The sequence below is a fragment of the Salvelinus alpinus genome, chromosome 6, assembly GCF_045679555.1.
Source record: "Salvelinus alpinus chromosome 6, SLU_Salpinus.1, whole genome shotgun sequence".
Classification (NCBI taxonomy): Eukaryota; Metazoa; Chordata; class Actinopteri; order Salmoniformes; family Salmonidae; genus Salvelinus; species Salvelinus alpinus.
The window spans coordinates 28,912,767-28,926,662 of record NC_092091.1 but is presented as its reverse complement, the minus strand read 5'-3'; the positions used below and the strand labels follow the sequence as shown (position 1 = coordinate 28,926,662).

Here is a 13,896-nt window from a genome sequence, read left to right as displayed (position 1 = left end):
AAAGGAGACCGGGGGTTGCTAAACCCTGGTCCCTGACAGCGAAACTCACAGAATTCACAGTTGTGACCATCAGTCTTCAGATTAGAGACAGAACCCAGCAGATTGCACCTCCTAGAGATGTAAACGGCTTGTTGAAGTGAAGTAATCACAATTCTACCTTAAACGGGCCGGTGCTCCCCCCTTGTCTGGTTTCACAGAACCAGATCGAGTGGTCACGCCGCCCCCAGGGCTTCTCAACCTTAGTCACTAAAATGAACCAACAACGTGACACTGAACACAGGCTCTTTATGGCTGACTTTTTAAAACTAATCTGAACAAGATTTCACTACCCTGCTACACAAAATACACACAGTAACACTTTTTTTTTGGTATAGCAGTATCACAAAGGATATCAGCCAGTGGTTGCTAATCGCTGGTCCCGGAGAGCTCTAACAATTGTGTGGTCAGTAAACCGATTGGTTACTTTTCCAACAGGCCAACACCGCCAAGGCAGATGTCACTCGAGTTTTAAAGATGTAGTTTTGCAGCTCCACCGCACAAACCACACACAGCTGATTTGGTTTTCCACTCTGCTGACCTTGTACTTACACAATTCCTGACTTTGTTCAGACTGCCACGGTACAGAAAGGCCATTGGTGTCTGATACTGGTATACATTTTTAACCAAGTCGACTACAACAAGACCAATATTAAAGACCAATATTATTACTTGATGATACAACGAGGCTCTTTATACCGGAATTTACATACTTTTGTATATATAGTGTATGTGGACACCCCTTCAAATTAGTGGATTTGGCTATTTCAGCCACACCCGTTGCTGACAAGTGTATAAAATCGACCACACAGCCATGCAATCTCCATAGTCAAACATTGGCAGCAGAATGGCGTTATTGAAGAGCTCAGTGACTTTCAATGTGGCACCGTCTTAGGATGCCACCTTTCCAACAAGTCAGTTCGTCAAATTTCTGCCCAGCTAGAGTTGCCCCGGTCAACTTTAAGGGCTGTTATTGGGAAGTGGAAACGTCCAGGAGCAACAACGGCTCAGCCGCGAGGTGTTAGGCCACACAAGCTCACAGAACGGGACCGCCAAATGCTGAAGCGTGTAGCATGTAAAAATATATCTGTTCTCGGTTGCAACACTCACTACCGAGTTCCAAACTGCCTCTGGAAGCAACGTCAGCACAAGAACTGTTAGTCGGGAGCGTTATGTTACGGCGGCCAGGCCTAATCACCCAACAGGTCAGTGCCCGACCTCACTAATGCTCTTGTGGCTGAATGGAAGCAGCAATGTTCCAACATCTAGTGGAAAGTGTTCCCAGAAGAGTGGAGGCTGTTATAGCAGCAAAGGGGGGACCAAATTAAAGGGGGGACCAAATTAAAGGGGGGATCATTAATGCCCATGATTTTGGAATGAGATGTTTAATGAGCAGGTGTCCACATATTTTTGGTCATGTAGTGTACAGTGCCTTCAGAAAGTATTCACACCCCTTGACTTTTTCCACATTTTGTTGTATTGCAGCCTGAATTTAAAATGGATACAATTTAGATTGTTGGTCACTGGCCTACACACAATAATACCCCATAATTTTAAATTTGAATTTTTTCCCCACATTTTTTACAAATTAATTACAAATTAAATGCTGAAATGTCTTGAGTCAATAATTATTCAACCCCTTTTGTTATGGTAAGCCTACATAAATTCAGGAGTACAAATTTGCTTAACATGTCAAATAATAAGTTGCATGGACTCACTCTGTGTGCAATAATAGTGTTTAACATGACTTTTGAATGACTACCTCATCTTTGTACCCCACAAATACAATTATCTGTAAGGTCCCTCAGTTGAGCAGTGAATTTCAAACACAGTTTGAACCAGGAAGACCAGGGACATTTTCCAATGCCTCGCAAAGGGCACCTATTGGTAGATGGTTCAAAATAAAAAAGCCAACATTGAATATCCCTTTGACATTGTGAAGTTATTAATTACACTTTGGATGGTGTATCAACACACCCAGTTACTACAAAAATACAGGCGTCCTTCCTCACCGGAGGAAGGACGCCTGTATTTTCCCAGAGAAGAAGGAAATTGCTCAGGGATTTCACCATGAGGCCAATGGTGACTTTAAAACAGTTACAGAGTTTAATGGCTGTGATAGGAGAAAACTGAGGATGGATCAACAACATCCAATTAGTAGTTAGTTGTCTCATCGCTGCAACTCCCGTACGGACTCGGGAGAGGCAAAGGTCAAAGCCATGCGTCCTCCAAAACACAACCCAACCAAGCCACACTGCTTTTTGACACAATGCCCACTTAACCTGGAAGCCAGCCGCACTAATGTGTCAGAGGAAACACCGTACACCTGGCAACCGTGTCAGCCCGGCCCACCACAAGAGTACCTAATGCGCAATGGGACAAGGACATCCCTGCCAGCCAAGCCCTCCCCTAACCCAGACAATGCTGGGCCAATTGTGCGCCGCCCCATGGGTCTCCTGGTCGCGGCCGGAGTCAAACCCAGAATCTCTAGTGGCACAGCTAGCACTGTGATGCAGTGCCTTAGACCACTGTGCCACTCGGGAGGCCCTGAGTTACAGTTTTGACTTAATCTACTTGAAAATCTATGGCAAGACCTGAAAGTGGTTGTCTAGAAATGATCAACAACCAATTTGACAGAGCTTGAAAAATGTTGAAAACAATAATGGGCAAATTTTGCACAATCCAGGAGTGGAAGCTCTTAGTCTTTCTTACCCAGAAAGACTCACAGCTGTAATCACTGCCGAAGTTGCTTCTAGAAAGTATTGACTCAGGGGTGTGAATTTGTATGTAAATGGTTATTCACACGATTAACATTTTCAAAAAACATGTTTTGACTTTGTCATTATGGGGTATTGTGCGTAGATGCGTGAGAAAAAAAAAGATTCCATTTTGAATTCAGGCTGTATAACGCAACAAAATGTGGAATAAGTCAAGGGATACTTTCTGAAGGCACTGTACCAAGGGAAGACAACCTCTCAGTGAGAGAAACCATGCACGGAATGCTCCACAAAAGAGGAGAACACGTTTGACTCACATCCAGAAAGCTAATTCTGAAGCGTTGCTTACCGAGCACTGGTGAAAACCTTAGCATCCCATCCTCATCGCCATCTATAATGGGGATTTCAAGGTGAATAAAAGAGAAGAGCAGTCGCACATAAAGTCTATCAAAATCAATCTGCTTTCATACAAGCTGCAACAGGGAGACACCTCCAGCACAGAAGCAGAGAAAATGTCAAAGGGGAGATTTTAAATGCCACCAGCAGAGCCACACAAGGAAGAATACGTGTCAATGCTGTCAGTGTGACAAGAGTTTCTTCAGAGCGGCTCACCTGAAAACCCATCTCCTCAGTCACAGTGGAACCAAAACACTAGTCTGCTCTAACTGTGGGAAAAGGCTCAATCAGGAATGAAACGTAGAAAATCAACATTAGAGTAAAGTTGTAATGAACCTCCATCTGTAGAAGTACAGATATGATGATGAATGTGAGTAGTAGGTGAATAAACAATTTATTATGAATTATAATGAATTACAATAACACAACATTAGTTATATTAGAGTGGTATGAATTGGATCATCATTAAGTGAAATCATCTAATTCGGTTCCCAATACACTAAAAGACAATTATCTTTCATTGTGATGTGATTTAGACAGACTTCCATTGGTGGTTGTCCATTGACTAACTTGATAATCTTCTAACCTCATTCTGACCAAACAGACTGTGACATTTGTAAGTTGCAACACTTATGAACACATGTAGACATTCCAGTACAGTGTTGCCCAGTAATGGGTTACTATAACGCACGGACCTGTTACTCACAGGAAGTTTCATTGTGTGTCTGACGCACTGATTAGGAAGTGAGAGTCAATGTTCTTGCAAACGCAGTCAGACCCACTGATATGTTAAGATTGATTTACTAGGAGACACTGTGAGCAGACACACTGATGTGGATTGCACCAGCACGTCTATTTGACTAAGGAGAGAGAAGACTAACATTGGTATTGACACAATTAGAACAAATAAGTACACATGGTTTCCCTTTATCTTCTCATCCTTGTCTTTGTCCATGGACCATCAGGTGAGCCTCTCATTTACAATGAATATGTATTATACTGTATGTTGATGGATGTCTTGGGGGTCTCTAACTTTTCATAGTTAATCAGATTCTAAAGTGTTTTTAAGTCTTGGGTGTGGTAATTGCATCAAAAGCCCTAAAAGAATTGCCTTGGTAATTTCTAAATATTGCATTCCCTAAACAACAAAATATAGGCCTACACATAGTGAAAAATAATCTATGTTTTAGAAATAGGTGCTACATTCAATACTGTTCTCTTGTATTAGAGGAAGCAGTATTAGCATACTGTGAAGAAAAAGGAAATTGTTGTGCAATGTTTTATTGGCCTGTGGTGCCTTAATACCTCACTGTCCACCCGATATCCCCCCTTTTCTTTTGAGTAAAAATTATATTATACTCATAAATCATGTTTTTAGAGATACAAACAACTATTTGATATTTTAGCTTTTCAATAGACAGAATAAACCATTATCCAGCTTATTCTAATACAGCTTTCACAAATATATTTGAAATGGATGGCACTGAGCAGTCTACTATCTATTCATTCAACACAGGTTGCAACAGCCTTTGGACGGTGACAAAAAGTACTGCAAAGAGTGGCGGAGCCATCACGATCCCCTGTCACTACCACCGCATGTTCAGAGACCATGCCAAATACTGGTGTAAGGGCAGAACCTGGCCCTTATGTACAGTGATGGCAAGCACCGACCCAAGGCGGAGCAGAGGAGGCATGTCAATCACAGACATCCCAGAGGAGCTGGTCTTCACTGTGACCATGGAGAACCTACAGGAGACTGACACCAACAGGTACTGGTGTGCTCTGAAAGTGGGCAGGATAGGCAAGCCGGATGTTAAAGTTTCCGTGGACCTCACTGTCACCCAAGGTAAGCTCCACTTGAATGTACATTTTTGACCTTACACTACTTTTTGCATTGCATAATTTCTGTAAAAAGTCTGGGGAAATGTAGCATATTACAGAAGTAATAATAATGTATATCTTTTCCATCAGGCTCTCCTGATCTGTCAGTGGTTGATGAGCTGGTATCTGGTGAGGAGGGGGGCAGTGTCAGTGTACAGTGTCTCTACAGTGACACACTCAGAAGCAAAGAGAAGAAGTGGTGCAGGAGTGGGGACCGGCATTCCTGTCAGACACAGACAGACACTAGCCAGAATGCATCTGTTGTGATCAGTGATGGCAAGAGGGGAGTGTTCAATGTGACAATGAAAGAACTAGAGAAGAAAGATGCAGGCTGGTATTGGTGCTCTGTTGGAGACCTACAGGCTGCAGTTTATATCAACGTCACTCAGAGATCCACAGCACACAGGAACACTGCAGGTCAGTTGATGCTGGTAGAGTGAAGCACTGTTACACTGTAGTTTGTTTGCACCACCTTATGCTTGTGCTGTAGTATTCTGTTGAAGTTTTTTTTCTTCATCATTGAGAACATTGTTATACTGAAAACACCAACACTGAAGTTGATATTTGCAGTATTATTTCAGAAGCAAAATAAGATATATTTTTTGTTTCATTTCTGACTTCCTACCCATGTTTCCTTCCACAGAAGCAGTGACTACTCCAACGCTGCCCATGTCACACTCCGCATTCTCGACATTCACAGACTCCACAGCTACCTCTGCCTCAAAGACAAACCCTTCTGCCACAGTAGACTCTGCTCTGACAACATCCTATGGCTCTGCAACTCCATATCCATCCGTCTCAGTTCCATACATCACAATCCATTCTTCCACACTGACTTCTTCACTAACAACAGTACAACCTACATGCTGTCCTGCTACTGAATCTACAGCTACTAACAAGACAATCAGGTATGTTTTGATTGATACTCAAAGAATTCTATTCAAAGTTCACTGTTTTTGCTGCAGTACTTCTATGCTGTGCCACAAGATGTCACCCTCTGTATGAAAATTGATTTACATGTGAGTCAAGTTACGGTTTCTAACTTGTGCTGCTTCATCAAATTACAACTTTTCTTTTTGTTATCATTCTTTGATCTTATGTTATTTTCAATTTTAGAAACCGGCCCTGGCATGCTCCTATTCTCATTGTGTTGGCCATGGTGTTGTTGGTTATTGTTGTTATGGCTGCAGTTAACATCTATAGATCTTCCAGGAATAGTAAGTGCTCTCCTCCTTCAACTTTATCATTTCTCTTTCGGCTCCAAAATAAATAAATACGTTTTTAGTGTGTTTTCTTGGGAACATACTGTTTCATTTGTTAACCTGACCATTTCATCACTGTTATAAAGCTACCCCATCCCTTGACTTGTCTCTCTCTTATCTCCTGTCAGATATCAGACCTGTGGAAGGAGAGATGACTGAGCTGGTGATAAATCAAGATCAATAATATAAATTAAAAGAGCCAAAAAATTAATTTGGATCATAAAAATTACTTTAAGTTTGCTTTAATATCAACCAAAATAATCACATGTACAGTAAATGGATTGTAGCAATAACATACAATTAGCTAGAGAACAGAGAAAAAATGCATGAAACATTAAACAATTTCAATAGATTATTCCGTTGTGGCTGCAAAATCAAGAAGAACCATTCAAATGAATTGTCATCATAAGAGCACACATACACACAAAAAGATATCATGTGTAATTAGCTAACGTTACAAAACAAATCAATAACTGAATTAAAAGTTCAGGAAAAAGCAATGTGACTACACATTATTGTACAATAGCATTCATCTTTAGGTAAGGTGTGTATCTTTATAACAGAACTGAAAGAGCTATAAACATTTGAAGATGTCTTTCAAAAACCTGACATACTGGAGACTGAGATGATCTTATGGATCCTAGGTGAGGGGGATTAAAATTATTAAAATGACACACATTGTCATGTTCCGTTAATTTTGTACATTAAATGAAGAATAAATACAAATTCAGAGACGTTGATTTACCTGCTTCCTGTTTTCCTTGAGTTCTTTCCTGTTTTTGTCTGACATAAATAGTGTGTTAAATTTCACTTAAATAAGTCAATAAGTATAATCTAATCATACATGGTCATTTTTAATAAGATATTTGGACTCAACGATTTAAGTGATAAAAATACATAGCACTTACTTTGGTAGTCTCTCGTCACCAGAGCTGCTAGGATGGTGCATGCCAAAAATACCAGGCCAACAGCACCTTTCAGCAGAATATCCAGATATCTCTCCCAGTCCCAACTAGAAAACCTAAAAGAAAAATCTAAATGAGCCTCTCTGTTACAGTATATCTACACTAATGAATAAACAAAGCAATAGTCTCACCTCCACCTTGAGTTATCATCATCCATTCCTCTCAGAGTCAAGACCAAAGGGAAAGTAATCAGGTTCATGGTTGGAGGAGATATTGCTGTGAGGGAAAGGACCTTTGAATCATTGATTTGTGTAGCAAGCATCACATGCAGAGCACTTGTAAATGAAATATAAACAAGTATTATTATTATTGTTATTATAATTATTATTATTCTCTTGTTTCAATAAATGTCTCTTGATTGAAAATGAAAGATGTACAAGGTACAATGGTTTTTCGTCTGCATTATTTGTATTCTGAAGGGGGCTACAAAGCCTTAAATGTGAGTGATAGTGGATCTGTGACAGTCTATCAGCTAACATGCGTTAGATGCATTGAGGACTGAGATGTACACCGGGATCTGCTCGTCTCCTGCTATGCACCAGTACCAGTCGGTATCGTTCATCTCCAGATGTCTCATCGTCACAGTGAAGGTGCGACTCCATATATTGATGATCAAATCCATGCAGTCCTGAGACGCCCGTTCTCCCTCTGCAGTCAAGCAGGAGCTCCAGTTCCCTGCAGGTGTCCCGTTCCTACACCACATCTTCTCACTGTCATCCATGATGTCACTGTAGAGACACTCGGCTGTGGTGCTGTTCCCCTCCTTACCAGACACCATGTTGCTCCTCACTGACACATCTGGGAAGCCCGGAATATGGAAACACAGAAACACAGAGACCTGGCTGTCTGTCACCTTACTGTTCTTTGGACTTGTGAGAAGAACAACTACATACTGTATGTTGGCAGAGATTGGGCTAAATCACTAAAAACCAGGAGGGTGATTGAATCAAAATCAACATGGGTTTATGGGAGACATGATGATGACACTCAGTTCTTCATTGGAAGTAGTTGTAATAAAGACTTGGGGTACTGTGGACAAAGACAAGATAACAAGAGGGCAGGTTACCTGGTGGTGGCACGTGGATGACCTGTTGTCCCCTGTCCTCTGCTGAGCTACAGATCTCCTGGCTGATACGTTCAGAGATCTCCTGCAGGCCTGAGAATTTCTGGATTAGAACACATTTTCGCGACGGCCAGTGATCTTGTTCAGACCCATCAGTGAAGCATTGGCGCCCCCGATAGCATACAGAGATACACCATGATTCTTGAGCTCTTCCAATGACGCTCTCACATTCTCATGGAGCTCACTGCCCATAATGACCAACCCAACTTTAGTCACCGATTCTCCTCTGACACCCTCCCTCTCCTCCCTGAGAAGCTCACTCATCATCTCCAGGTGTGGGTCAGTCTCTGTGGTCGAACTGTTTGACTGTCTCAGATTCCAGATGTGCTTTAGGATCTCCCTGTTGTTTAGGGGAGTGCTGAGGTTGAACGCCGCCGTGTCACTGTGTTGACTATACGGAACCAAGCCCACTCGAACCTGGTCCTGCCCCAGGTAGAAGCAGTGCAGCAGTGATCGGAGGAAGTCTTTGATAAGCTCAAACTCCTGAGGCATGATGCTCTGGGATCTGTCATCCAGAATAATCATGATATCGATGGATGCTCCCTGGGAACAGACTGGAGGAACAAACTTGAATTACAAGTCTACCTAATTGTTTAAAACATAACGTATGGCATTATGTTGTAATATAGCAAAACGTATATGTTTAGAATACACTACGGATGGAAATGTAAACTAATTCAACAAACATTTCAGGGGAAGGAAACCTGAATATAACTCCTACTCATTCACACTCCAGGCTGGTGTAAGTGTAACAGTATAGCTTCCGTCCCTCTCCTCGCCCCAACCTGGGCTCGAACCAGAGACCCTCTGCACACATCAACAACAGTCACCCACGAAGCATCGTTACCCATGGCGCCACAAAAGTCACGGCCCTTGCAGAGCAAGGGGAACAACTACTTCTAGGTCTCAGAGCGAGTGACGTCACCGATTGAAACACTATTAGCGCACACCACCGCTAACTAGCTAGCCATTTCACATCGGCCACACTCACCCCCCTTTTGACCTCCTCCTTTTCCGCAGCAACCAGTGATCCGGGTCAACAGCATCAATGTAACAGTATAGCTTCCGTCCCTCTCCTCGCCCCAACCTGGGCTCGAACCAGGGACCCTCTGCACACATCAACCACAGTCACTCACGAAGCATCATTACCCATCGCGCCACAAAAGCCGCGGCCCTTGCAGAGCAAAGGGAACAACTACTTCTAGGTCTCAGAGCAAGTGACGTCACCGATTGAAACACTATTAGCGCGCACCACCGCTAACTAGCTAGCCATTTCACATCGGCCACATAAGTACCTGTCAGGTTGCTGGACACCCTCTCCTCTGCCAGGTCACAGAGCCTCTGGGCGACATACGGGACACTGCTCTTCATGTCTCCAAATGTATCAATAAGGAACACATTCTCTGGATTGCCAGTGATCGTTAACAACTCTTTCTTTGAAGCGCCTTGAATACCAATGTGCCCATGAGAGAAACGCCATGTTTCCTTAGAAGATGTGCTGACACTTCCATGTCATAGGGATCAGTGGATTCTCCATCTGTGATGACAATTCCAATTTGGGGAACACCCTCACTTGCCCTGCTGCCTTTAACCTTCTGAAACAGAGCCATCATAAGCCTCAGGGCCTTTCCAGGATATGTGTCACCTCCCGTTTGTACAACAGAGTAAATACCCTTCAGGATTTCACTTCTATTCATATGATCATTGAGCCAGAACAGAACTTCTGGTGATGTACTAAACTTCATCAGACTGATTCTGATATGGTCGGTGCCCACAAACAAAGAGTGCACCAGGGTATCCAGAAACTTCTTCATCATCATAAAGTCTATATATTGTATGCTAGTAGATTCATCCATCAGGATAACAACATCAGCCTTCACTCCCTGTGGGAAAACTGAAAGAAAATCTGTTTGTCACAAACTTGATGATAGTGTAACATAACGAATGAACTATATAAGGATAAACTACTGAAAATATTTTACTACCTTCTCCCTGAGCTTCTGCCACTTTGCTGGGGTAGACAATCAGAAGAACGACAAATGTCCATTTGGGCCCCATATTCACATAGTTATTTAACCTGCAACTAGACAAACTCATATATGTTTATTACTAAGACTACCATTTTATTACTTTGTTACCCCTATACCATTACTATGACTACTAATGACAATTAAATACGTGTTGCTATATTACTTACCTGATTCATCAAGAAATTTAAAGAAGATGCCCACTGTATTTTAACCAGAAATCCTCACTCTCAGATTTGACTCTACACCCCTCATAGTTTGCAGGTCATGGGAGACACAAATCTTCTCTGCCAGCAAAGTACTACTATCCTTCCTCAGACCACAGAATCTATTGTCATATGGAAGCATAATTGCCATGGTAACACAACAGGAGCACACACACACACGATATGTGAGCACACACACAATATGTGAGCACACAGCACACAGCATTATCATTGTCATCACTTAGATACAGTACTTCCTGTGAAATTCTCATAAATGAACAAAAAAACTGCTACGGTCCAACACTTGTGATAAAAAGGACCCACGAGTTTTGTCGGTAACACTAGTAGGTTGGTTGTAGAATACCAAGTTCTAGTAGCTGCTAGACCACTCTATTTTGAGTGCCTGAGAATATTGGATGTCAAGGTTTCCTGATGTGAGCAGAAACAAATATCAATAGTGCTACTGCTCAATTTGTTTTCCATTTGCAGGTCCACCTGTGTCTCTGGCGACTCAAATTATTATTTCCAAGTGAACAGAACATGGTTTGAGGCCTGACCATTTCTGGTTGTTTAGGGAAATGCTGCTTGTTTTGTTTATGACAATATCGAGTTCATACTGACACGGCAACTCAGCCACTGACCGCAAGGCTCTATAGCTGTCAGACTGGCCAATAGCTTCTACCCCCACACCACCAGGCTACTGAATAGCTACCACTAGGCAGCTACCTGCCCCCCCCCCCCCCCCCCCCCAACAGATATTTTACCCTGCCCCCACCCCCAATGGATATGTATCATTGTTACAGTTGTTGAAAACACTATATATACAAAAGTATGTACTGCAGACACCGCTTCAGATAAGCTGATTCAGCTATTTCAGTATGTAGACCCCCCCCCCCCACACACACACACACTGTTCACTCTATCAATTAGGTTAGTACTGTGTAGCAACTAAACTCAGCAAAAAAAGAAACGTCCTCTCACTGTCAACTGCATTTATATTCAGCAAACTTAACGTGTGTAAATATTTGTATGAACATAACAAGATTCAACAACTGAGACATAAACTGAACAAGTTCCACAGACATGTGCCAAACAGAAATTGAATAATGTGTCCCTGAACAAAGGGGGGGTCAAAAACAAAAGTAACAGTCAGTATCTGGTGTGGCCACCAGCTGCATTAAGTACTGCAGTGCATCTCCTCCTCATGGACTGCACCAGATTTGCCAGTTCTTGCTGTGAGATGTTACCCCACTCTTCCACCAAGGCACCTGCAAGTTCCCGGACATTTCTGGGGGGAATGGCCCTAGCCCTCACCCTCCGATCCAACAGGTCCCAGGCGTGCTCAATGGGATTGAGATCCGGGCTCTTCACTGGCCATGGCAGAACACTGACATTCCTGTCTTGCAGGAAATCACACACAGAACAAGCAGTATGGCTGGTGGCATTGTCATGCTGGAGGGTCATGTCAGGATGAGCCTGCAGGAAGGGTACCATATGAGGGAGGAGGATGTCTTCCCTGTAACGCACAGCGTTGAGATTGCCTGCAATGACAACAAGCTCCACCCCCAAATCGATCCCGCTCCAGAGTACAGGCGTCTGTGTAACGCTAATTCCTTCGACGATAAACGCGAATCAGACCATCACCCCTGTTGAGACAAAACCACGACTCGTCAGTGAAGAGCACCTTTGCCAGTCCTGTCTGGTCCAGCGACGATGGGTTTGTGCCCATAGGCGACGCTGTTGCCGGTGATGTCTGGTGAGGACCTGCCTTACAACAGGCCTAAAAGACCTCAGTCCAGCCACTCTCAGCCTATTGCGGACAGTCTGAGCAATGATGGAGGGATTGCGCGTTCCTGGTGTAACTCGGGCAGTTGTTGTTGCCATCCTGTACCTGTATCACAGGTGTGATGTGTGGTGGTTCATTTCTTTACAATCAAATGAGGAGAGACAAACTTATCACACAAGTCAGAGTTATACTTAAACTAAATCTTTAATAGTGAGTACTTTGCAATAGCGATGGCTTGTCGACGAATCACCATCTCTGATTATCCGTTGAGAGCGCCGAGACAAAAGTACAAAGGTCTTTTATAGCCAAGCTACACCCCTTTCAACCTACATGACGAACAACAGATATATAGAATGGGTCACAAGGTTAAGATCTGTATGAAAGATACCTATAATAAATAGCAGACAGTATCTGCTGTGTCAACAGTTTTCATTGTATAGACCAGTGTCTGGCCCTCCGACTCCAAACTGGAACCATCTCTCCCTGGTACGGTATAGAACAGAAACATTAACTCATGCTCTGGAATGCGCTTTATCACCCAAAAGGCATCGTAAATCTCCTGTCAGTGTTATCTCCCAGAGGCCCATCCTCAGTAGAACACACACACAATAGTTAACAATACTCTATTCTGTTGAATAAAACAACTATTTGATGCAATAGAAGTATTATAACATAATCTTGCACTTTTGCCACCATAGATGTTCGGATGTATCGATCCTGTGTAGGTGTTGTTACACGTGGTCTGCAACTGCGAGGACGATCAGCTGTCCATTCTGTATCTTAGGCGTCTCACAGTACGGACATTGCAATTTATTGCCCCGGTCACATCTGCAGCCCTCATGCCTTCTTGCAGCATGCCTAAGGCACATTCACGCAGATGAGCAGGGACCCTGGGCATCTTTCTTTTGATGTTTTTCAGAGTCAGTAGAAAGGCCTCTTTAGTGTCCTAAGTTTTCATAACTGTGACCTTAATTGCCTACTGTCTCTAAGCTGTTAGTGTCTTAAAACCTCTCTTGGGCACGTGAGACGGTAACGTCCCACCTCTTCAACAGCCAGTGAAACTGTTGGGCGCCAAATTCAAATACAGAAATACTCATTATAAAAATTCAGAAAACAAAACATATTTTACATAGGTTTAAAGATTAACTTCTTGTGAATCCAACCACGGTGTCAGATTTTTAAAATGCTTTACGGTGAAAGCATACCTTACGATTATTTGAGAACATAGCCCACTAGACAAATCATTACAAACAGTAGCCAGCCAAGTAGAACAGTTACGCATGTCAGAAATAGAGATAAAATTAATCCCTTACCTTTGATGATCTTCATATGGTTGCACTCAGCAGACATTCATTTACTCAATAAATGTTCCTTTTGTTCGGTAAAGTTTCTTTATATCCAAAAACCTCTGTTTTGTTCGCGCATTTTCTTCAGTAATCCACAGGCTCAAACGCAGTCAAAACAGGAAGACAAAAAAATCTAAATTGTATCCATAAA

The 13,896-nt window shown here is 42.6% G+C and overlaps 1 protein-coding gene across 2 annotated transcripts; it reads left to right on the top strand.

Moving 5' to 3' along the window:
* Window positions 1–3,923: 3,923 nt before the first annotated feature.
* On the top strand, window positions 3,924–7,032 carry LOC139578488 (polymeric immunoglobulin receptor-like). 2 transcript variants are annotated; one of them, XM_071406150.1, is made up of 6 exons: window positions 3,924–4,114; window positions 4,666–4,995; window positions 5,121–5,447; window positions 5,674–5,938; window positions 6,147–6,247; window positions 6,421–7,032. In XM_071406150.1, exons 1-6 carry the CDS (start codon window positions 4,066–4,068, stop codon window positions 6,474–6,476), a joined length of 1,128 nt encoding a protein of 375 aa, XP_071262251.1. In that variant the 5' UTR covers window positions 3,924–4,065; the 3' UTR covers window positions 6,477–7,032. The 2 variants fall into 2 exon arrangements, with proteins under 2 accessions (XP_071262251.1, XP_071262252.1); XM_071406151.1 differs by having other exon boundaries at window positions 3,933–4,114; window positions 5,677–5,938; window positions 6,421–6,647.
* Window positions 7,033–13,896: the final 6,864 nt, after the last annotated feature.

Excerpts from the sequence above, each read along its gene's own strand:
- LOC139578488 (XM_071406150.1), top strand. The coding sequence starts at position 4,066 with ATGGTTTCCCTTTATCTTCTCATCCTTGTCTTTGTCCATGGACCATCA. Across the intron at positions 4,996-5,120 it reads GGACCTCACTGTCACCCAAG|GCTCTCCTGATCTGTCAGTG; the intron begins GTAAGCTCCACT and ends CTTTTCCATCAG. Across the intron at positions 5,448-5,673 it reads AGCACACAGGAACACTGCAG|AAGCAGTGACTACTCCAACG; the intron begins GTCAGTTGATGC and ends TTCCTTCCACAG.